General features: G+C 37.1%; 1 protein-coding gene across 1 annotated transcript; it reads left to right on the plus strand.

Moving 5' to 3' along the window:
• The first annotated feature begins 1,832 nt into the window (after positions 1–1,832).
• Positions 1,833–21,042, plus strand: gata1b (GATA binding protein 1b). Its single transcript, XM_079826937.1, has 6 exons — positions 1,833–2,107; positions 4,561–4,794; positions 7,552–8,004; positions 12,467–12,612; positions 13,145–13,270; positions 20,704–21,042. Exons 1-6 carry the CDS (start codon positions 2,008–2,010, stop codon positions 20,995–20,997), a joined length of 1,353 nt encoding a protein of 450 aa, XP_079683063.1. The 5' UTR covers positions 1,833–2,007; the 3' UTR covers positions 20,998–21,042.
• Positions 21,043–24,611: the final 3,569 nt, after the last annotated feature.

Raw genomic sequence — 24,611 nt, forward strand, 5'->3', positions numbered from 1 at the left:
TTGAGCCATACCATAGATGCAGCGGCGCAATGATATTACACAGAGCCTGAAAATACGCTAACTTCCATCAACATAACCAACGTGACAACCTGCTTACACAGAGAGCGCTGGGACTATTCTCAGGCGCTGTGTAATATCCTTCGCAACTTTTAATTTTCCATCGGTCTTATTTTGTCTCTTATTGAGCAGTAGGCTAGCTGGAGCCATTTACCTCCAGTCTTTGTGCTAAGCTGGGCTAGCTGGAGCCATTTACCTCCAGTCTTTGTGCTAAGCTAGGCTAGCGGTGTGTGCGTCAGACAGAGTTATGGCACGGAGAAGAGAATGGTGTGTATGGTGTGGTGTACAGTGAATAAGCTAAAGTCCCAAAAAGTTGGCGTGTTCCTTTAAGTGTACCTGCACTTTTTCTTGCGTAGCGCTACTTCTCGCTTTTATAACGGATCAGTTGTCTGTGCAATATGAATTGTTTAATTAAGTGTTGCGTGAATCACTGTAGGTGCCCACATGAAAAAAATACTATAGGATATTATAGTAAAATTACAGTAAAATTACTCTATTAAATACTATAGTGTTTTTGAACCGTACTATAGTAAATATACTACAGTAAATTAACAAAGTGTTGTAAATACTATAATATACTACAATTTACTGTAGTATCTTTACTATAGTACGGTTCAAAAACACTATAGTATTTAATAGAGTAATTTTACTGTAATTTTACTATAATATACTATAGTATTTTTTCATGTGGGTGTGTTCACCAGCGCGCTCCAAAAGTGTTCAGATTAGCATGATTCTATTGAGCATGCAGTAAAACACTACAGAGAAAGTCCAACATTAGCTAAAACAGCCACTAAAATGACTGATGAAGAGGGGAAAACATCCTCCTGCAAGCTTTTTAAACTCATGATGATCACATTTACTAGAGTTTATCACGTTCTATTGTATTTATTGTGGTCAATTTTGACTAGTTGTTGATTTTATAACGGATAATCAGTTAAGGGAATAGATTTTTCACTAAAGATGTTTAAACCAGTGGCATGTTGTAGCTATAATTTCTAACGGTGTTGCTATTTTTCATAACAAATGCTATAGATTAAAAAAAAGAAAGACAAAAGTTAACATTGGCCTGCATGGTAATGAGGAGCCATCTTTGTAAATAAACTCTTACTGTCACAAATGCTATAGTTAAACATTTACAAGAACTATACGTTAGATTTAAGGCTGAGTACAAGTTAGAAAGAGCTTTAAAATATGGACCTCCTTGAATTATTGACTAAACAATCCCCCCAACAAAGCCCCGCCCCTTTATTTTTTCCACTTTACTTTCTATGTATATGCATTTTATATATCAGTTTTATTATAGGATTATTCATATTTTGAATTAGTTTATATTTTTAGTTTGTATGTGAATTTGGAGTTATTTCACTGTGCTTTTGTTCATTTTATTATTTAATATTCCTTTTTAGGTTTAATTTATGATTATCTAAACTGAAATCATTTCAAGTTCAAGTTGAAGCACTAAAACCTGGAAATAAATAAAAAACTAAAACTAGTTTTTTATTTATTTCCAGGTTTTAGTGCTTCAACTTGAACTTGAAATGATTTCAGTTTAAATGTACTTTTTTCAACTAATATTTACGTATTTTTCAGCTTTATTTCAACTAACAGAAACATTTGTGTAGCTTAAATACATTGAATGATATACACTGTTCCACAGAAGAGAGAAATGCATAGTTTTGGATGGGATATATCAGACATACTCAAGGCATGTAAGTACACTTCCTTCCACAGAAACCTGTCTTTAGTAGATCTGAGTACCGGTAGTTGCTCTTTGTTAGCTTTGCATATTTGTAACTGTAATTTGCAATGCAGACTTTTATTAGATTTTCAAATTTTGTGGGATATTTCCAGACTTTTTTGTGCACTTACGAGGCACCACATTTGCTGAAGTGGACCTGTCTTTGGCTCCGCCCACTGAATCCACATGTGTAACCTCAATCACCCACAATGCCAGAGCTCAGAAACCTTCAAACATTAAGCTGTGACTCATCCATACGCTCACTTTCATCACAGACACCTGTCCTGCAGATCGAGCAGATAAACTCAGGTATGCCTCATTACAATCTACATTACCATATCTACAGCCGGATGAGCAAATCAAACATTGCAAGTGATGCTTATCTTGTTTTTCGAGTCATTTGATTCTGTGATTTCGGTAACTCTTTTATTTGACAGTGTCCTTGTCACATATGCTACATGTCGTCTCTATAGTACTTACTATAAATGATGCATAATTACATGCAACTAACCCTATAGTAAGTACATGTAGGTAATTAATATTACTTAAATGTATAATTTAAGTACATAATATCTGTTAAATGGAAAGGTGTGACTGGCATTGCTGTTTAACGCAGTATAACTTATTTATCAAAGATAGAGAGGGTTTGTTTGCTTTTAAAAGTATAGATTTAGTGAGAATCTGATTTAAAATATTTAAATATGGGGTAACACTTTAGAATAATGGTCATTAGTTAATGTTTTAACTAACATGAACTAACCATGAGCAGTACATTTGTTTCTGTATTTGTTCATCTTTGTTAACGTTAGTTAATATAAATCCAGCTGTTCATGGTTTGTTCATGTTAGTTCACAGTGCATTAACTAATGTTAACAAGATTTTAATAATACATTAGTAAATGTTGAAATTAACAAAGATTAGTAAATGCTTTATAAGTGCAGTTCATTATTAGTTAATGTTAACTAATGTAGTAAACTAATGTTAACAAGATTTTAATAATGCATTAGTAAATGTTGAAATTAACAAAGATTAATAAACGCTTTATAAGTGCAGTTCATTATTAGTTAATGTTAACTAATGTAGTTAACTAATGTTAACAAGATTTTAATAATGCATTAGTAAATGTTGAAATTAACAAAGATTAATAAATGCTTTATAAGTGCAGTTCATTATTAGTTAATGTTAACTAATGTAGTTAACTAATGTTAACAAGATTTTAATAATGCATTAGTAAATGTTGAAATTAATAAAGATTAATAAATGCTTTATAAGTGCAGTTCATTATTAGTTAATGTTAACTAATGTAGTTAACTAATGTTAACAAGATTTTAATAATACATTAGTAAATGTTGAAATTAACAAAGATTAATAAATGCTTTAAAAGTGCAGTTCATTATTAGTTAATGTTAACTAATGTAGTTAACTAATGTTAACAAGATTTTAATAATACATTAGTAAATGTTGAAATTAACAAAGATTAATAAATGCTTTAAAAGTGCAGTTCATTATTAGTTAATGTTAACTAATGTAGTAAACTAATGTTAACAAGATTTTAATAATACATTAGTAAATGTTGAAATTAACAAAGATTAATAAATGCTTTAAAAGTGCAGTTCATTATTAGTTAATGTTAACTAATGTAGTTAACTAATGTTAACAAGATTTTAATAATGCATTAGTAAATGTTGAAATTAACAAAGATTAATAAATGCTTTATAAGTGCAGTTCATTATTAGTTAATGTTAACTAATGTAGTTAACTAATGTTAACAAGATTTTAATAATGCATTAGTAAATGTTGAAATTAACAAAGATTAATAAATGCTTTATAAGTGCAGTTCATTATTAGTTAATGTTAACTAATGTAGTTAACTAATGTTAACAAGATTTTAATAATGCATTAGTAAATGTTGAAATTAATAAAGATTAATAAATGCTTTATAAGTGCAGTTCATTATTAGTTAATGTTAACTAATGTAGTTAACTAATGTTAACAAGATTTTAATAATGCATTAGTAAATGTTGAAATTAACAAAGATTAATAAATGCTTTATAAGTGCAGTTCATTATTAGTTAATGTTAACTAATGTAGTTAACTAATGTTAACAAGATTTTAATAATGCATTAGTAAATGTTGAAATTAACAAAGATTAATAAATGCTTTATAAGTGCAGTTCATTATTAGTTAATGTTAACTAATGTAGTTAACTAATGTTAACAAGATTTTAATAATGCATTAGTAAATGTTGAAATTAATAAAGATTAATAAATGCTTTATAAGTGCAGTTCATTATTAGTTAATGTTAACTAATGTAGTTAACTAATGTTAACAAGATTTTAATAATACATTAGTAAATGTTGAAATTAACAAAGATTAATAAATGCTTTATAAGTGCAGTTCATTATTAGTTACTGTTAACTAATGTAGTTAACTAATGTTAACTAATGACCATTATTCTAAAGTGTTGTGTGCATAGAATAAATGTTATTGTGATTGCAATTTGATTCCCAAAATGTATTCAAATGTATTTTTATATTGTCTTTAAACGTATGATATTCGATTGCAATTATTAGTACTATTAAATATACATAACGCTATTAAAATGTCGCCTTGTTCTTATTGACGCGATTAAGGCGTAATATGGAAGATTTCCCCCATTGTACCACACTTAATAAAAATGTATACATATACTGAAAATATTATTATATTCACAAGATTGTCTATGTTCGTTCAATTTCCATAACCATTTCCTTTTCATGCAGTACAGAAGGGCTTCCTGATAGACATGGAGAGCTCCGGTGAGCAGACTCGCTGGGTGGCATCCTCACTGGTGGCATCAGAGGTGATGCCCGCCTACCCATCTGACTCCAGCTATCTGGTCCACACTGAGGAGGGCCTGATGTTCCCCTGCACTGAGGCAGATCACAGCGGCCTGCCCTCTGGGTTCACCAGCCCCGTCCATGGCCGCCCATCTGGAGCTTTTCAACAGAGCCCAGGTCAGTGACAGCGCACCATCAAAAAAGTATTGTGGAGTATCATGGCACAGGTATAGAATCACATGGTACACCTGCCTACCGTTCAAAAGTTCTCTATTGAAATATATTGTAAAATGTAATTTATTCCCGTGAAACAAAGCTGAATTTATCATCATTACTCCAGTCTTCAGTGTCACATGATCCTTCACAAATCATTCTAATATAATGATTTACTGCTCAAGAAGCATTTATGATTATTATTAATGTTGAAAACAGTTGTGACGCTTAATATTTTTGTTGAAAGTGATGCATTTTTCCCAATATTTTTTTTGATGAATAGCATTTATTTTTGTAACTTTTGAAACATTATAAGCAGTGTTGGGGGTAACGCATTACAAGTAACTTAGTAAACTTAGTAACTAGTAAAGTAACGCATTACTTTTCAAATTTACAACAAAATATCTGAGTTACTTTTTCACATTAATTTGACTGACAGCTCTCCTGCCCCCATGTTGAGAAAAATAAGTGCAGAGGCGTGTGTGTGTAAACATGAGGGTTATTGTAGTTCCAGACTAAATGTGAGCATTTATCTCACTTGCACAATAACGATTCTGTACTCCTCTTTTAAAAATTAATAAAATCAGTCAAATGCAAAATCAGAATCCTATGCAAACCTCCAATAATTAAATGTTAAATAAAACAACTATTTTTATGCATAATCTACCTTTATATTTAATATACCAATGTCTTGCTGCTGAGCTTTGATGATGAAAATTACTAGATTTTTTGTTGTTATTGGTAAAAAAATTTCTCCTGCGTCCTATTCTACCATTATCCAGAATGGCAGCAGAGCTGCGCCCTCTACTGTTCATGCGTCAATTTGCATTTTTACCTCAGCCTGGGGCTTATTATTTCAATTTTGGTATGAAGAGGTCTTTACCATTGCACAAAAATATACCTTTTTTGTTATAAAAAAAAACTAAAACAAGCCCAGCCCAGGTGAGAAAAAGTAACGCAAAAGTAACGTAACGCATTACTTTTCTTAAAAAGTAACTAAGTAACTCAATTAGTTACTTTTTAAGGGAGTAACGCAATATTGTAATGCATTACTTTTCAAAGTAACTTTCCCCAACACTGATTATAAGTGTATTTAGTGTCACTTTTGATCAATTTTGTGCATTCTTGCTAAATAACAGTATTAATTTCTTTTGAAAAAAAAAAAAAACCTTACTGACCCTAAACTTTGGAACCGTAGTGAATACTGTATTGTGCCAATGAATAATTAACATATTCATATACCATGATAACCTAAAGAACCAAAAGCTTATAAATAGTTAAACAAAGGACCCTCTAGTACAGAGAAATTACATGTAAGTGAATGTATGGGACTGTAAGTAAGTCAAATTGTCTAGCCACAAATTTAGTGAAACTAAAACTTTTGCCCATTTAAAGGATTAGTTCACTTCAAAATGAAAATGTCCTGATATTTTACTCACCCCCATCTCATCCAAGATATCAAGATCTCATCTTCAGTCAAAAAGAAATTACGTTTTTGAGGAAACATTCCAGGATTTTTCTCCACATCATAGACTTCAATGGCAAATCAATGTTGAAGGTCCAAATCAACGCAGTTTCAAAGGAAAGGCTTCAGAGGCTCTGCTCGATCCCAGACAAGGAATAGAGTCTGATCTAGACAAACCATCGGCCATTTTATAAAAATGAAAAAAAAAGTATATACTTTTTAACCTAAATTGCACATCTTGTGCTGCGTAATCGCGTCGGAAAGGTCACGCTAGACGTATGCGGAAGTGTCGCCCCAAGCGAACGTGCGAGGACGAATACAAACGCCCTTTACCAAAAAACACTCCATCTTCAACTTCAAAATCATCTGACATCGTTGCTTTACCTTTTTTTGCTAAAGGGCGTTTGTATTAGTCTTCACATGTGCACTTTGTAAACACTGGGCGGTACTTCCGCCTACGTCTAGCATGACCGACGTGATTGCGCAATCCGTGGCGAGCGCAGAGCAGCGCAAGATGAGCAATTTAGGTTAAAAAGTATATACATTTTATGGCCGATGGTTTGTCTAGATCAGACCCTATTCCTCGTCTGGGATTGGTCAGAGCCTCTGAAGCTCTTCCTTTGAAACTGCATTGATTTGGACCTTCAACATTTTAGTCCCCATTGAAGTCAGTGATGAGGAGAAAAATCCTGGAATGTTTTCCTCAAAAACGTAATTTCGATTGAAGAAAGAAAGACACAGACACCTTGGATGAGATGGGGGTGAGTAAAATATTTTTTTCATTTTGAAGTGAACTAATCCTTTAACTGTGCTTTAGAGATTTTTCTTATTTCAGTAACTTTGATGCACCAGATGTTAAACCGACACAAACATTTTGAATGGTTATATTTCAAATTTACTTATAGTCAACATAATGTTCAAAAGGGACCATCAAAATAAAGTGTTACCGATATTTCTGATGAAATCCGAGAGCTCTGACCCCTACATAGACAGCATTTTAACACTTTCAAGGTCCAGAAAGGAAGTAAAGACATGGTTAAAATAGTCCATGTGACTCCAGTGGTTCCACCTTGATGCGAAGACTTTTTGTGCGCAAAAACAAACAAAATAATTACTTTATTCAACAATTTTCTCTCACGCAGTTTGCGTTAATATGTGTTAATATGCATAGAAACAATTCTCTGTAACTCTAGAAACGTGTCTTTTGTGCTTGATTTGTGTTCCTTTCTTTGAGTTTTCCTCCCTCTCTTCCTCAGTATATCCCGTTTACTCCTCTCCATTCCTCGGCAACCTGTCCTGGCTTGAAGGTTCAAACGGATCCTCTGTAACCAATCTCTTCCCATCATCCCCATCGTCCTGGCAGGGCAGTGCATTTTCCAAAACGTCCTTCCCGTCCTTCCATGGCTCCGCGTCACTCCCCTCTGCCAGACCGCCTCGTTCTGCCCTTCCCTCCCCTATCCTGGACCCAAAGGAGAGTGTGAAAGGAGAGAGATTGAGTCCTCCTGGAGGAGGGGAGGCGTTTGGCGGGATGTTTCCTCTGAACCCTTCAGTGAGCGGTGTGTATGCTCATACACACTCCTCAAAAGCGCACTCGCAGGCCCACTACAGTCCCTATGGGAGCTTCACGCAAGATTACAACAGTTCAGTTTTCTACACACCCTCGTCCTTCTCACCGAACTTATGCAGCAAGATGACATTCTCCCCTTACGGTGAGGAAATAGCGTAACGGGCAGGTAATGTGGGTGGAGCTAGTGTTGTGGTTCAATTAAGACCTAGAGTCAAACCTTTCATGACAGTGTTTCCCCTAGAATTTTTTCCTGCAGCGGTGCTGTTACGTGCCGGAGGTTGTTACCAAGCCGCTCGTCGGGGGGGTCCGGGGGCATGCACCTCCGGAATAAATAAAAAATTAAAATAAACCATGACTTCTGGCAAGTTTTGTGGATAGAAATAGACATTTTGAACATTAAAATCCAAATTAAGCTTTTCATTAGTTTAAAAGGTGACTAGCTTATAGCCTATTTTACTTCAATAACCTGCAGGGACGTGCAGAAAGTTCCTAAGGGGCAAGGGCTCAAATGTAAGAAAGGGGCAATATGTAAAAAAAACCCATAGTGTTTGGATACTATTTTATGTTTTTGCAAAAAGTCTCATGCTTATCAAGCCTGCATTTATTTAATCAAAAATACCAGAAAAAACAGTAGCCTAATATTGGGAAATATTATTACATGATGTTTTTTTTTTTACCTTAAGTTTTTATTAATCAAATATATTGTTGTTTTGATTCACATTATGGCTCAATCGTCACCAAGTTTATTAGATGCTGCCCCTTTAAGACGCAGATCTAAAATCATTCTCCCTTTTACGCCCATTTAAGCTAAACTGTGTTTAAGTGAATACTCTCCAAGCCTGTCATTTTGACATATAGGCTATTTTGTTGTGTATTTGATGGTTTAGTCGCGCACACGAAGCAAATGTGCAATTCGGTCCGTTTCGCAGCGTGCGTACACACACACACACACACACACACGCCTGCCTTGAACTTGGAAACAGCGTCTATTGCGCTGATTATTGTGCTTTTCATTTAATCAAACACGTTCTGCAATTTAGCCAAAGTGGAGAGTGCATTTGCCAACAATCACGGATTGTGCTGAATCTGACGTTAAATGCATGTTTGAGGAGAAATGACAGCGCGCGCTGTGAAGGGAAGGAAGTTGTGCTAGACGATGCGCGAGCATAGTTTATAATAGTTTTACCTCATATCTTCTTTTTTTAATCCTTGGAAGCGAAAAAAAGATTAATATCACAGCCCTGTGATATTGTGAAAGTGTAAGCAGACTACATTTTTGTTTAGTTCTCTGGCCATCGTCAATCTCTCTCTCTCTCCTTTACAGTGTGTAAGTGAATGTCGTGATATTACTGATCATGTGAAGATTTTGCAGTGGCGCTGAAAATCGGCGCTGCGCCGCTGTGAATACATTGTAGGGGAAACACTGCATGAGCCACAGGAACTTTCTCCAGGAACTTCGGGGTGATACTCCGTGTGTTTCAACCACAGGGTCTAAATGATTCTGGGGAAAGATTTCCCCTTCAAAACGGCCCTGCTCGCGAGGTAGTACTTTTTCAAAGTTCAGGAACTTTCGGGGGTGGGACTTTATTTATTTATTTCAACCTAAAGGTCGGTTGCGGTGCGTGCAGTAAGAGTTGTTTACTATTCGAATCAACAATAAAGTTAAAAAAATATGACCGTTGGACCAATGACGAGGTTCAGGCTTTATTAACTGTATTTGCGGAAGACCAAATCCGGCGGGAACTGGAAAGTCGCGTGCGCTAACCGGACTAATCTTCACTGTACTTTATAGACCGCGATGGAAACGCAGACAGCAACAGGTCTGGGGGAAAAAAGTTCCTGGGACAAATAGTCACATTTCTGGGTTTCTCAGAGCGGAAGTCGTCATAGTTGGGTAAACTATTGTAGCTGTGAACGCGAGAATACATTAAATATTTTTTTGTGTGCCCATTTGCTCAAATAGCAAAAGAAAAACGCCACATTAATGATTTCACAACTTTCAAAAAGAGGGAAAAAATAGAGTGAGATTAATAACGGCAGTGAAAAGAGATAAATTTGTTAACTTTTACCATCACTCCCACAGACACTATTACTAAACACCCTCACAGCAGCGGTAACTTTTTTATTGTAATGTGATGCAAAAGTAATAAAATACAAAGTATAAGTGTTATAAATGAAAAAAATTAACGATACGATTTACGATATTGATGACCGTTAAAACGCGTCATCACAGTGTGTGAAAAGGCTCAATTGTTCCGGGTAATCTGGGTGGAAACGGGGCTATGGTGTGATTCATGAACTATAGCAATTCTGGGGGTTTTCAATTATGTTTGTATTAAAGTGTCCCTATTTTGCTTGTTTGTATATTACCTACATTTACATTTATGCATTTGGCAGACGCTTTTATCCAAAGCGACTTACATTGCATTAACATTTTTGTCAATTCTAGCTTTCCATGGGAATCGAACCCATGACCTTGGCGTTGCTAGCGCCATGCTCTACTGTTTGAGCTATAGGAAAGCTATAAAAATAAAGCTTAATAAACTTAATAACCTTTAATAACCTTAATAAGCTTAATAAACCTTTCATTAAGTGTGTAACAGAGCTGTTTGTGAATGTAAAAGGTCTGCAAAGATCAAAGTGCATGATAAATTGAGTTATTGTCTCCCATAAGAAAGAATCGATTCTGAACCGCCTGAAACCAGTCGTCAGTAATTCCAGTCTTACTTCCTGCTCGAACCTATGAAGGTTTATAGCACACTTGCATAATGCCTGCCTTGCGAACAACGTCTACTTTGACCCTCAAACACTGTAGTTGTTGCTGAGGCCTGGAAGAGTTTGGTTCATGTTGTTGACGTAACGAGAGGCTGCAGTTTTCTACACGTCCAATGATTAAGGACTGTGGTTGATATAGTAAAACCGACAGCATCGTTTCTGCTCGTATCACTGGAACAAGTGCGTAGCTGAAATTCAGATATGATAATGAGCGTTTAGTTTATGACACGCACTGTAAGCGGCAGACCAATCACAACAGACTGAGCCGTCTGACCAATCACAGCAGAGTAGGCTCTCAGAGAGGAGGGGTTTAGAGAGACTGAATCCTTGATTGAACCAGTTTCAGACACTTTGAGAAAAGATGTGATGCTGCAGTGTATATAATGAGAACATTTGTGTTTTTTTTACTTTGAATGCATTTGGAGGAAACCTCCAAAACAAAATTAGGAACCTTTAAAATCGCATCCAAGCGAACAACGCAAAATACAGAACAATTAACAATTTTCCCATCCAACTATATACACTTTAAAAAGTAAATAATAATACAAATTCTTAAAGCTACACTGTGTGATATTTTCCCCCATCTAGTGGTGAAAAGGTATATGACCATCCAGTGAATATTATTTTCTGTTCCTCTCAATTCCGATTTCGTTTTAACTCCTACGGTGGCCGATTTAGTCCAAGATTAACATGGCTTCCAGTTCGACCTCGTCCGCATTCGACACGGTGCCATCGAGTGTTAAAACGTGAAAGGCGAAGCTTGAATTTACGGGTATGTCCCTCTTTGGCTAATGTACTTTCAAGATGGAGGGGCAACATGGCGACCCGCATTCGAACCCCTCACCCGTATGTATTTTCAATGGCATATTATAAACTTACGAGAATACTTTATTACTTGAAAGAAGTAAATATACATTAATGAGCACATATATTTTTGAAAGAACTCAGTGTTTTTAGCTAAGAATATACTAAAAAAGTTACACAGTGTAGCTTTAATTGTATATGTGTCATTTATATTATATAAATATTAAAGGTTTACTGTCTCAACCCCTAAAGAACACAAAAAAAATGAAACGGAAAGATTCTTCAGTGGGTTTGCAGTACCTTTGGTTCAGATGCTAGAAGGTTCTGACCCAGGTTTGTTTTTCTAATGTGGTAAGATGGTGAGATTAAAACACCAAATTCAGTGTACGTCACTTTTCCCATAGAAAACCAGAAAGAAAATGCTTTATGTGGCTTAATGGAATTGGAGGACCTAATTCAATATACACCTTACTAATAAAACATTATGTACAGGCAAGCAGACGAATCCAGAATATGAATGAAATCATCATGTATTTCAAATGGACATTATTTTCATAAATTATGTTTATATTCAATAAGGTGTATTTGGAATTATATATATTTTTTTTTAAATCACTGCCTAAGTACATTAGGGCGCTTCAATCGTTAATGTCCTGCTGTTTAAAGTGATTGAAAAACTCTGGCAGGTGCTGTATAACTTGGAGTTTGTTAACATTAATCTTTATTTTTTTGATTTTATTTGAATACATACGGATGGAAAAAGTGCAGTCCTGTGCTGTAGTTCTACAGATGTTTGGTCCTCTGGGGTTTTATAATCTGTAAATCTATAGATAAAGCAGCAGTGCGTGGATGATTTACTAAAGAACTAAACAGTTAAACTGTTCTCTATGGAAATTAAACAGGTTCTTGAAGGACGTCAGTCTGTAAATATTCTAACAGGAACCTTTAAAGTGTATGTTTCACTGTGTATTTTTGTTCAAGTTGAATGATATGCAAATTAACGATAGTCTCGGATCTGCTTCCAGAGGCGCGTGAGTGTGTGAACTGCGGGGCCACTGCCACCCCTCTGTGGCGGCGCGATGGAACGGGCCACTACCTCTGCAATGCCTGCGGACTGTACCACAAGATGAACGGACAGAACCGGCCTCTCATCCGACCCAAAAAGAGACTGGTACACCTCACAGATACTCTGAGAATCAAGAGAAGTTACTTCGATTTTTATCAAATAAGTTCCCCAAGGCTGCATATTTTAAAATGCTATTTATTCCTGGGGCCTGTTGCAAAAACCGTCTAGTCTTACAAGTTTTTTCTTTAAGACTGTTCATCATTTTTTTAAATCAGTTACATAAAAACATGGCCTAATTTGATATGAAAAAAAAGACTGAATGCCACTTGCCTAACTGCTAGATCTTAAGACACTGTCTTAACATAATGGCTTAGTTTATGCAACTGGCCCCTGAATTTACCATCATTCCTCCAGTCTTCAGTGTCAGATGATCCTTCAGAAATCATTCTAATAGGAGGATTTTCTCTTAATATTATCAATGTTGAAAACAGTTGTGCTAATTAATATTTTTGTGGAAACATGATTAATAGAAATGTTTTTAAAAAACAGCATTTTTTTTTTTATAGAAATCTTTTGTGGCATAAATGTCAGTGTTGATATGACGTAGAGTGACTGGCCTTTGTCTGTCTTTCTATAGGTCATCAGTAAGCGAACAGGAACTCAATGTGCGAACTGCCAGACCAGCACCACCACGCTGTGGAGACGCAACGCCAGCGGAGAGCCCGTGTGTAACGCTTGCGGACTCTATTTCAAGCTTCACAATGTGAGCAACTTCACTCATTTCACTTGCTGAATGCAGTAAATTATTAAAGGATTAGTTCACCCAAAAATGAAAATTCTGTCATTAATTACTGACCCTCATGTCGTTGGACACCCGTCAGACCTCCGTTCATCTTCAGACACAAATGAAGATATTTTAGTGTAAATCTGATGGCTCTGAAAGGCCTCCATTGGCTCAATGCACTTTACACTCTCAAGACCCTTAAAAGGCACTAAAGACATCGTTACAAAGTCGATTTCAAAACACTGCATCATGAAGCTTTGAAGCGTTATGAATCAGTGAGTCGAATGATGATTCGGATCGCGTGTCAAACCGCCAAACTGCTGAAATTTGGCGATCCAAGCCGCTGAATCGACTCACTGATTCATAACGCTTCGAAGCTTCATGATGACGTGTTTTGAAATCGTCATCACTATGTAAGTCGTTATTTAGGGTTTTTTTGCGCACAAAAACTATTCTCGTCGCTTCATGAAGTTATTGTAGAACCACTGTAGTGAGATGGACTTTGTAACGACGTCTTTAGTGGCTTTTAAGGGTCTTGAGAGTGTAAAGTGCATTGAGCCAATGGAGGCCTTTCAGAGGCATCAGATTTACACTAAAATATCTTCATTTGTGTCTGAAGATGAACGGAGGTCTGACGGGTGTCCAACGACATGAGGGTAAGTCATTAATGACAGAATTTCCCTTTTTTCAGTGAACTAACCCTTTAACTCTTTCCCCGGCAAACACAGAATTTTCTGTGTTTCCGTGTTTTCACTGTTATACGCTAGAGGGCGCTATTTAGGGATGAAACGGTATGGAAATTTAACATCACGATTATAGTGACCCAAATTATCACGGTTATCAATATTATCACGGTTTTGTTCAAACGAGATGAAAGTGTTCAAAAAGAACAGATGCACACACGTAAAACATTTCAACAAGTTTTATATTTGAAATTCAACAAACAACAAATAACTAAAGCAACTCTAAGCACTTTTTTAAGATAGATTCTGTGGGATTTATTTCCTTAATGGCCGTCGTCAATAGCAACGCATAACGCATAAATAATAATAATTTGTCGTAAATATAATCTCTAATATTATCTCTGTAAATATATTCTCAAGAAATATTCTCATCAGTGTTCAGCTATGATGCATTTAAATCAAGCATATTTTGTGTTAGAGCCCAAACAGTATCCTAGAGAAATAATGCATATCCATATTTCCATATGATTTGACAGTTTATTTGATTAAATATCAAAATGTGTGCATCATACCTGACACCTAGATGAACACTTTACAGTCAGTTTTATGACTCATTCTCTTCAAATGCTATTGAAGTTTCAAACGTGTATAACGTTACCAATGTTGTGTGTAACTTTAGAGACGGTCCCTAAATTCGCCTGCGTTATGCCAGTCATATCAGATGCGCTGTGGTTCTGCTGTGTTTTTTTAAACCATTTTCGCTGCTGAAATAGAACAAAAACAGTCAACCTCTGTATGATGAGTGAATCTCTTGCGTACATCGCACATTTATCGCTGCTTTGAGTGCAATGTTAGATTTCAGCGAGTGACAGCGGCGCGCGCTCTGAACATAACTCCGCTAATCTGAACGCCTCTGATTAGGAGACATTGCATTCATAAACTCAATAGAAACACGTGTTTATAATGCGCAACGCGATTATAACAGATGGCTTTTGAGAAGACTATTATAAGTTCAACAGCCAGAGTAACTAGTGTGCAGCCGAAATAACGTTACACGTGCAAATGGTGGTTGTTAATGTCAAGCCCTGATTATTATCCCTTAAATGTCACCCTAGTCTTGATTGAATTTGTTCGTTCGCTTCACATTATAATTTGCCAGACGTAGTTTTGGTATTGAGGTCAAAGTCCACTTGCCTTGCGTTCGTAGTTTTGAAGTGTTCCCCCTATTACAGTGACTTTATTCTGGCATGTTTGCAGACAGGATGACCATCTGCGATTAAGTTTCCCTCAGGACTTTTGTAAAAGCCAAAATATGACACACCTCAGATTTGGTCCTTTTAGAGGCTGAACAATCCCCCGAGTGCTGTGACTGCCTTCTGACATTTCTTCTCATTCAGAAAACAGCGCTGCGTCTGCGCCAGACTGACGCTGACTGGACAAGACTTACCGTGAGTTTTCACAACCGTGATAATCACACGCGGTTTTAATGATAATAAAATTTTTAACGATATTACTAACCGTCACTACATTTTATCGTGGTTTATCGTGACACCGGTAATCGTTTCATCCCTAGTGCTATTACACATCTTCTGATCAAAACACAGACGAAGAAGACGCAAAAACAAGTGATCGTATGTAAGCAGATACAAAAGTAAAATAACGTGATCGTCAACATTAAACATCATATAAATCAAAACTGCCTAATGTTACTGAATGAGATGTGGACCCAGGACGAGCTCTAGGACTGTGAAGCATTGTGGGTGAGGATGGACTCCATCTGTGTTTGATCATCGCTCTGAATCTGATCTGGATGGAGTCTTTGACAAAAACGTGATTTTCTCAGATTTTCAGCTTTTTTTTAAAATGAAATGTACTCATATTTAAAGCAGCACTAGGTAACTTTTCAACCTTTATAATATATTTTCAATACTCTTGTGATGATACATCGACTTACAATAGGTTGAATGACACGTCTGCCATAGCCTGACGGGGTCTGTATTGTTTTTAATCGTACTTTTAAACTTCGGGTTTCGGGTAGTAACCCGAGAACAAAAAGAACTACAAAATTCGACTGCTTTACGGCATATACGTCACTTCCACCACCACCCCCACTTCCTTAAATTCAGACGTGCGAGCCAAACTATCATTTGTTTGCCGAATGTTATAGTCATGGCCGAAGCAGCACAGAAAAATAAGAAAGCAAAGGTTTTGTCGGAGGAAAGCAAAAAGAGGAAACGAGAAAGTGATGGATTAAAGGCAGGAGGATCAACATTTGCAGGGTTTGCTCGTTGGCGTGAGCTGGAGGAGGAGCGGCTACATTCTTACAAGTAAATACATAAGACGTACAAAATCATATTTTAGGATACCTAACATGTCTGTGATATTTGTTTATTTGTCTTGCCTCAAGCTATAATGCAAATCGATTTTTCAAATTTGCAGATTCATCTATGGTATCTTGATATTATAATATTGACGATATATGGTTATTACTGTTAGATTTTGGTATATTTGGCCGAGCAGTCGTTTGGGTGGCTCGCCAATGTATTAGATTTCTCCAATACATAAAATAAGTAAGCTTGACCAGAGTTCTTGTGGGGAGAAGAATTTATTGAAGGTTTGTAGTGTAGCAGTCTTTCAGCAGCGATGTTATCATGCCGCCCTTCAACAATCTTAACCCAACGTTCTGTGTTCTGAGACAGAACTTTATACAGGGAAGACAAAGGGAAACTGTTAGGACCTCCCACAGGAGATCGTTCTTACACACCCCAAACGTTCCTGCCATCGATACTGATCCAATCAGCATAACAGTGACATTCAAATGCATAGATGCTAATCCAATCACTCATGGGCTCCAAGGGCCATTAAAGACAAATGGTGCTCATTTTACAAACAGGAACTGGCCTGGAAGATTTACATACAAAATCTATCATTACCTACCACTCAAACATTGAATTGAAGTATCATAGATTCTGTAAAACGGGAACCAATAGACTAGGCTTCTATAATGACACTGGCTTGTAAACGTGAGCATCGCAATCATTTGGCGTTTGAAAAAAATAAAACCCATGAAATGATATTCATATGACATGCTGAAACATATGCCACTGTACCTGGGATGAAGACATTTCACACGCGACGCAAGCAGAACTCCTGCAGTGTTCAGGGCTATCATAGTTGTCATGTCAACAAATGCACGTGCGATGCATCCGCTGATGTAGAACGACAGAGTTTACGACAGTAGTAGAGGACAATACTGTTTCCCAACTGTAGGGGGACCCGAGAGCAAAAACTACCTAGTGCTGCTTTAAGTGTTGATAAAAAAAGAATGCATGAAACTAGAATTAAAAGTTTTTTTGTTTTTGTTTAAAAGACACCGGCGACGTTTTGGCCCTTTAGCTTTTTATTCACCGTATCCCCCAGAGTTAGATAAGTCCATACACACTATTCTCATCTCCGTGCCGTAACTCTGTCTGACACACCCACCGCTAGCCTAGCTTAGCACAAAGACTGGAGGTAAATGGCTCCAGCTAGCCTACTGCTCAATAAGTGACAAAATAACGCCAACATTTACATGTTGTGATGTGTATAGTTACATTGTGTACTAAGACCAAGTTTTCTATAACCGTAAGGTTGACCAAGTTTTCTAGGCCGATATGTCTAGGAACTATACTCTCATTCCTGCGTTATAATCAAGGAACTTTGTGCGGTCTCATGAGTGCAGCGGCGCAATGATATTACACAGCGCAATTGCAACTTTTCATTTTCGTCTGTCTTAGTACATGATCTAACTATACACATCACAAAATGTAAATATGAACATGTTGGCGTTATTTTGTCACTTATTGAGCAGTAGGCTAGCTGGAGCCATTTACCTCCAGTCTTTGTGCTAAGCTAGGCTAGCTGGAGCCATTTACCTCCAGTCTTTGTGCTAAGCTAGGCTAGCGGTGGGTGCGTCAGACAGAGTTATGGCACGGAGATGAGAATGGTGTGTATGGACTTATCTAACTCTGGAGGATACGGTGAATAAGATAAAGTCCCAAAAAGTTGGCGTGTTCCTTTAAAAGCAGAGGGTCTGCTATTTCTTTTTGATATATTGAATGCTCAGATATTCATACAACAAAATATTCTATGGGCCATTAAATTTTTGTGAAAATGATCAAAAACCCTGGCGGTGGCTGGCAACTTTTTTTTAAAACACTGACAGGGTTAAAGGCTGTATAATTTTAGTGGACGAATTTGTGGAACAGTTGTGTTACACACAACCTAGCACAACATTTTTGGCAGCATTTGTGCTGTTACCTGATTTGCATAACTTCTTTTTGTGTATCCAGTGCTAAAATAGTGCAAAAAAAACAGTGAGTTCTTCCTGTAATTATATGGCACTATTAAAACATTTCGACACGTGTCAACATGTCAACTAACAGAGAAGGTCGTTTTTTAACCAGTTTGTCACTATTTTTGTTTGGTAGCTAATGGCACAGGAATCACACGCAGCAGATTTAAAGGTGCTGTATGTCATTTTTGACTGTACTAAAGCATAAAGATTTATGCTGGGCAATCGATTCATCCAAAAGAAAAGTTTGTGTTTACGTAATATATGTGTGTTTACTGTGTATAATTATTATGTATATATAAAAACACACACATGCATGTGTATATTTAAGAAATATTTGCATGTATATACTGTATATATATTTATAGAATTTATCTTATATATATATATATACACACAACATATTTTTCTTGAATATACATATGCATGTGTGTGTATTTATATATACATAATAATTAAACACTGTACACACACATATATTACGTAAACACAAACTTTTATTTTGGATGCGATTAATCATGATTAATCGATTGCCCAGCATTAATAATCATAATATGTTTGCAGATATTGAGGGAACATGCTAAGTTCACATACTTGTTTCTCTGAAAAGCAATGCTACAGCCGGTTATTCTACTTTGAAATGTGTGTTCCGTGTCATAAAGTCTGTTTTTGTTTTTCTCTGTGTGATTCCGCCCACTGCCAATTTACCCAATAGTATTTCAACAACCTTCAATTTTTATATACATTTTGGGTTGCCAGTGGGTGGAAAACACAACGTTTTGCATCCATAGAAGCCGGCAAACGAACTGGCTTACTTAACCTAAATAGCCTCAGCATTCATCTAAAAATCTGTATGAACGGGAGCATATTAAAACCATAGACCGTAAAAAAAATATGGACGTAGTGTCCGTGATGTCACCCATAGGGTTCTGAAGAGCGTTTCTGAAGCCTCAAGTATGGCCTTTGCCATCTTGGCAGTGCGTCACCGCGCATCACTCCCGGATAACTGACAATGGACAAAGAGGAGCTAACAGGTGGAGTGGGTGGAGCTAACAGGTGGAGTGGGTGGAGCTAACATGTGGAGTGGGTGGAGCTAACAGATGAAGTGGGTGGAGCTAACAGGTGGAGTGGGTGGCGCTAACAGGTGGAGTGGGTGGAGCTAACAGATGAAGTGGGTGGAGCTAACATATGGAGTGGGTGGAGCTAACAGGTGGAGTGGGTGGAGCTAACAGATGAAGTGGGTGGAGCTAACATATGGAGTGGGTGGAGCTAACAGGTGGAGTGGGTGGAGCTAACAGGTGGAGCTAACAGGTGGAGTGGTTGGAGCTAACAGGTGGAGTGGGTGGAGCTAACAGGTGGAGTGGGTGGAGCTAACAGGTGGAGCTAACAGGTGGAGTGGGTGGAGCTAACAGATGGAGTGGGTGGAGCTAACAGGTGGAGCTAACAGGTGGAGTGGGTGGATCTAACAGGTGGAGTGGGTGGAGCTAACAGATGGAGTGGGTGAACAGATGGAGTGGGTGGATCTAACAGGTGGAGTGGGTGGATCTAACAGGTGGAGTGGGTGGAGCTAACAGATGGAGTGGGTGAACAGATGGAGTGGGTGGAGCTAACAGGTGGAGTGGGTGGATCTAACAGGTGGATCTAACAGATGGAGTGGGTGGAGCTAACAGATGGAGTGGGTGGAGCTAACAGATGGAGTGGGTGGAGCTAACAGATGGAGTGGGTGGAGCTAACAGGTGGAGTGGGTGGGGCTAACAGATGGAGTGGGTGGAGCTAACAGGTGGAGCTAACAGGTGGAGTGGGTGGAGCTAACAGACAGCAGACAAACGATAATCCACCTGTCACTCAAAGTGGCCACGCCCTTAATTATGCAGAACTTTAAGACTTTATTTAATGTAAATGAATGAGTTATATAAAAATATTCACCTCCTCACAGTCGTCATGAAGGGCAAAATTAGCCGTATAGACCAAAAGCACAGTTTGTCCCAGACTGTAAACATGTGTTCTTCTGCTGTAAAGTTGGGCATTTTAACATGAGCTCAATGAGATTCTGCTCCTTCTGGAGTCTGTCTCTAGTGGCCAGTCCATGAACTGCAGTTTAAGTCACTTCCGTATCAGCTTCAAGAGAAACTGCGGGAGGAGCCGCTTGATTAAATCGCGGATACTGTAAATCAACTCATCAACTTACAAGTATGTAAGTCTCCTCGCCTTCCATTGTCAGTTGCGCTCGTTCCTTTTGCGTGTCCTCAATCTGACAAAGCGTGTGTGCGTCGAGTCTGAGGAAGACCCCAGAACCCATTTCAAACACTAGCTGTCAATATTACATATTGCACCTTTAACTGCAATTTTGCAGTTCTTTAAATTGTGCTTAATATGTTTTCAATCCTACTCATCAGGTGAACCGACCACTGACTATGAAGAAGGAAGGCATTCAGACGCGCAACCGCAAAGTGTCCAGCAAGACCAGCAGAGGGAAGAAGTGTAGCAATGCAGAGGAGAATCTCTACTGGGATTTTTCGAGGAATCCTGCCTCTGATCAGTGTTTCGACATGTATTCTCAGAGTCCAGGAGCTCTGAGGGTCTATAGTCAATCTTCCCATTCACTGCCGCCCACATCTGCCTTCCACAGCCATGCCACCCTGCCCTACCCATACCACCCGTCGGCTGCCATCTTACCCAGCGGGATGTGAGAGGAACTGGACAAAACACTCACAACTGAAGATGCTCAACATAAACATACTTGAAAACTTGCAGATGTGGATGCATAAAAAAGCATGCAGGGAAATACAGTTGCCTTAAAGGGTTAGTTCACCCAAAAATGTAAATTCTGTCATTAATTCCTCACCCTCATGTCGTTCGACACCCGTAAGACCTCCGTTCATCTTCAGACACAAATGAAGATATTTTAGTGTAAAGCTGATGCTGAGAAAGGCTTCAGATAGGCCTCCATTGGCATTCAGTACATTTTGCGCGCAAAAAAAAATCTAAATAACACCTTTATCCAACTTGTTCTTGTCTTCCGTGTGTGCCTCCACGACGCATGCGTGAGAATATGACGCAGATCCGGCGTTCGGACACATGACCCAGAAGAGATTTGTTTACAAGCAGAGGAAGACGCGCGTGTCTAAGCTGTTGAATTCTACATTGATCGTGCTTTAGGTCTCGGCGTAGTTCTCAAAATGGGGCTTAAGTGTGTATTTCATGGATTCCCGAACGCCGGATCTGCGTCATATTCTCGCGCATGCGTCGTGGAGACACACGGAAGACAAGAACAAGCTGGATAAAGGTGTTATTTAGATTTTTTTTTGCGCGCAAAAACTATTGTCGTCGCATCGTAAGATTATTGTAGAGCCACTATGGTGAGATGGACTTTGTAACGACGTTTTAAGTGCCTTTTATGGGTCTTGGGAGTATAAGTGTACTGAATGCCAATGGAGGCCTGTCTGAAGCCTTTCTCAGCATCAGCTTTACACAAAAATATCTTCATTTGTGTCTGAAGATGAACGGAGGTCTTACGGGTGTCGAACGACATGAGGGTGAGGAATTAATGACAGAATTTTCATTTTTGGGTGAACTAACCCTTTAAAAATATTTGGACGTTAAAGTCAGAAATTGAAAATGTCTGAATGGCATTGCGTTATATACAAAATATCAGGTGGCATTTATTTTAAATAAAGACACAGTTTTCAAGTTTGAAAAGCATTGACATTGTGTTTTTCAAGTAAAGTTTAGTATCTTTTTTTTGGAGAAGCCACTTAGTTTTATATTTTGCAGCTAACACAATGACATTCAGACTATCGTACACACGTTTGGGGTCAAAGAAATTAATACTTTTATTCAGTAAGAATGCATTAAATTGATCAAAAGTGGCCGTAAAGACATTTATAATGTTGCAAAAGATTTATGAAAATGTAAAAATTGCTTTCTATTCATCAGAGAATCCTGTTTTTTACAAACATGAAGCAGCACAACTGTTTTCAACATTGATAATAATCATAAATGCTTCTTGAGCAGTAAATCATCATATCAGAATGATTTCTGAAGGATCATGTGACACTCAGCTTTGATCACAGGAATAAATTACATTTTCAAATTATTTAAAACTGCAATAATATTTCAAAATACTATTACTGTGTTTCCGTGATCAAATGAATGCAGCGTTGGTGAACATTAGAGGCTTCCTCTATAATCTGACTCTCCCCAAACGTTTGTACAGTAGTTTATATAAAGACTACATTTATTTCTTCCGTTCGTAATCACTTTGCATTAACCGTTTTTTAACATTTGTAATTGTGAAATGTTTTTTTTACAGAAAATTAATGTTTACAAATAAAAGTTTACGTAAACACCTTTTCTTTTTAGCATTTGAAGAAGTTTTATTTATATAGTGTCTTTCCATAGCTCAAGGTCACTTTACATTGTGCTTTACAATACATTTGCACACACACACACGTTGCAAAAACATACGGCCACATTATCCAAAATACATATTAAATAGATGTGTATGTTTTAGATATCATGAAGATAGACAAAGATGAGATATTATGAAGTGTAAGCGGTGGCGAATTCCATAATTTATGGGGATTTAAGGGAATAAAGAAGAAATAAGAGCAGTAAAAGAAGTTCTAGTTCTACTTATCGCCTATATAGTTGTAAAGTAATCCATTTAAACTCTTTGCAAATAATATTTTACTTAAAAATATGCACACATAAAAATGTTTCTTGTCTAGTCACAGTCAGTTTGTCATTTAAATGATTGCATATTTTACATTTAAGAAAAGTAGTTTGCGCCACTGTATATTATGGATAAATATGTAATGTTCAGCAACTTATATCTTATCACACACACACTCTTTCACTGTTAAAACTATAAGCGTGGCATTGGGATTCACACTCATCTTCAGTGAACATTAAGCCCCGTCTTCTTTGATCTGATTGGTCAAGAAATAGAGACAATATCCAGATGTGATTAATGCATGAATTAAAAATGTGAAATAAGTCTCTGATGTCCCCAGAGTGTGTATGTGAAGTTTTAGCTCAATACCTCACAGATCATTTTTTATAGCATGTCACTTTTTGAGGGCGAGCAAAAACGCAAAATGTTTGTGTGTGTCCCTTTAAATGCAAATGAGCTGCTGCCCTTTCAAGAAGAGGGCGGAGCTTCAAGAGCTCATGTTAGCAACTCCGATTACCTCACGCAGACACACATTGAAAATGTCTGAAACGGTTCAGCCTTTAATGTTGAAACCCGAGTCAGACATCGATTAGCATGTCATGATAATCTATAAATCACTCATGTGGGAACCAGCCGTTTGTTGTAGTTCTTAAAAAAGCGATTTCTTTAGTAAATATCTCCCTTTTCTTTGAACTTTGAGCGTCGTAACTTTGCAGATGTTGTTTATGCTCAAACAGCGACACTACACACTAACTAAAGTTGAAAAAGTCAAATCATAATCAATGACCCCTTTAAGATTTCAGCTCGAGTGAGAGAAGATCGGAGACGTGCAATATTACGAAGTTAGGGAAAAGAGTTTTTAACAACAGAAGAAATATGAGAGATACGACACCAAGATTAAAGACAGATAAAGAAGACTTAAAGGGATAGTTCACCCAAAAATGAAAATTAGCCCATGATTTCCTCTCCCTCAAGTCATCCTAGGTGTGTATGACATTCTTCTTTCAGACGAACACAATCAGAGTTATATTACAAATGTCCTGGCTCTTCCAAGCTTTATAATGCCAGTGAATGGTTGTGTGGTTTTTGAAGTCCATAAAAGTGCATCTATCCATCATAAAACTGCTTCATACAGTGCTTCTGTACTTCACACAGCTCCGAGGGTTAATAAAGGACTGCATCAAGTATATACTTTAGGGCTGTCAAAAGATTAATCGCGATTAATCGCATACAAAATAAAAGTTTGTGTTTACATAATATATGTGTGTGTACTATGTTAATTATTTATATATAAATACACACACATTCATGTATATATTTAAGAAATATTTGCCTGTATATACTGTATATACATTTATATAATCTATAATATATATAAATATAAATGTTTTATATATAAAAATAATATTTTTTTCTTAAATATATACATGCTTGTGTGTGTATTTATATATAAATAATAATTAACAGAGTACACACACATATATTATGTAAACACAAACTTTTGTTTTGGATACGATTAATCGCGATTAATCTTTTGACAGCCCTAGTATACTTTCAACGTTAAATGTCTGTGGAGGAGCTCTGAGCTCATATGTTTAGATTAGATTAGATTAGATTCAACTTTATTGT

This window comes from Gobio gobio (assembly GCF_949357685.1).
Source record: "Gobio gobio genome assembly, chromosome: 10".
Lineage (NCBI taxonomy): Eukaryota > Metazoa > Chordata > Actinopteri > Cypriniformes > Gobionidae > Gobio > Gobio gobio.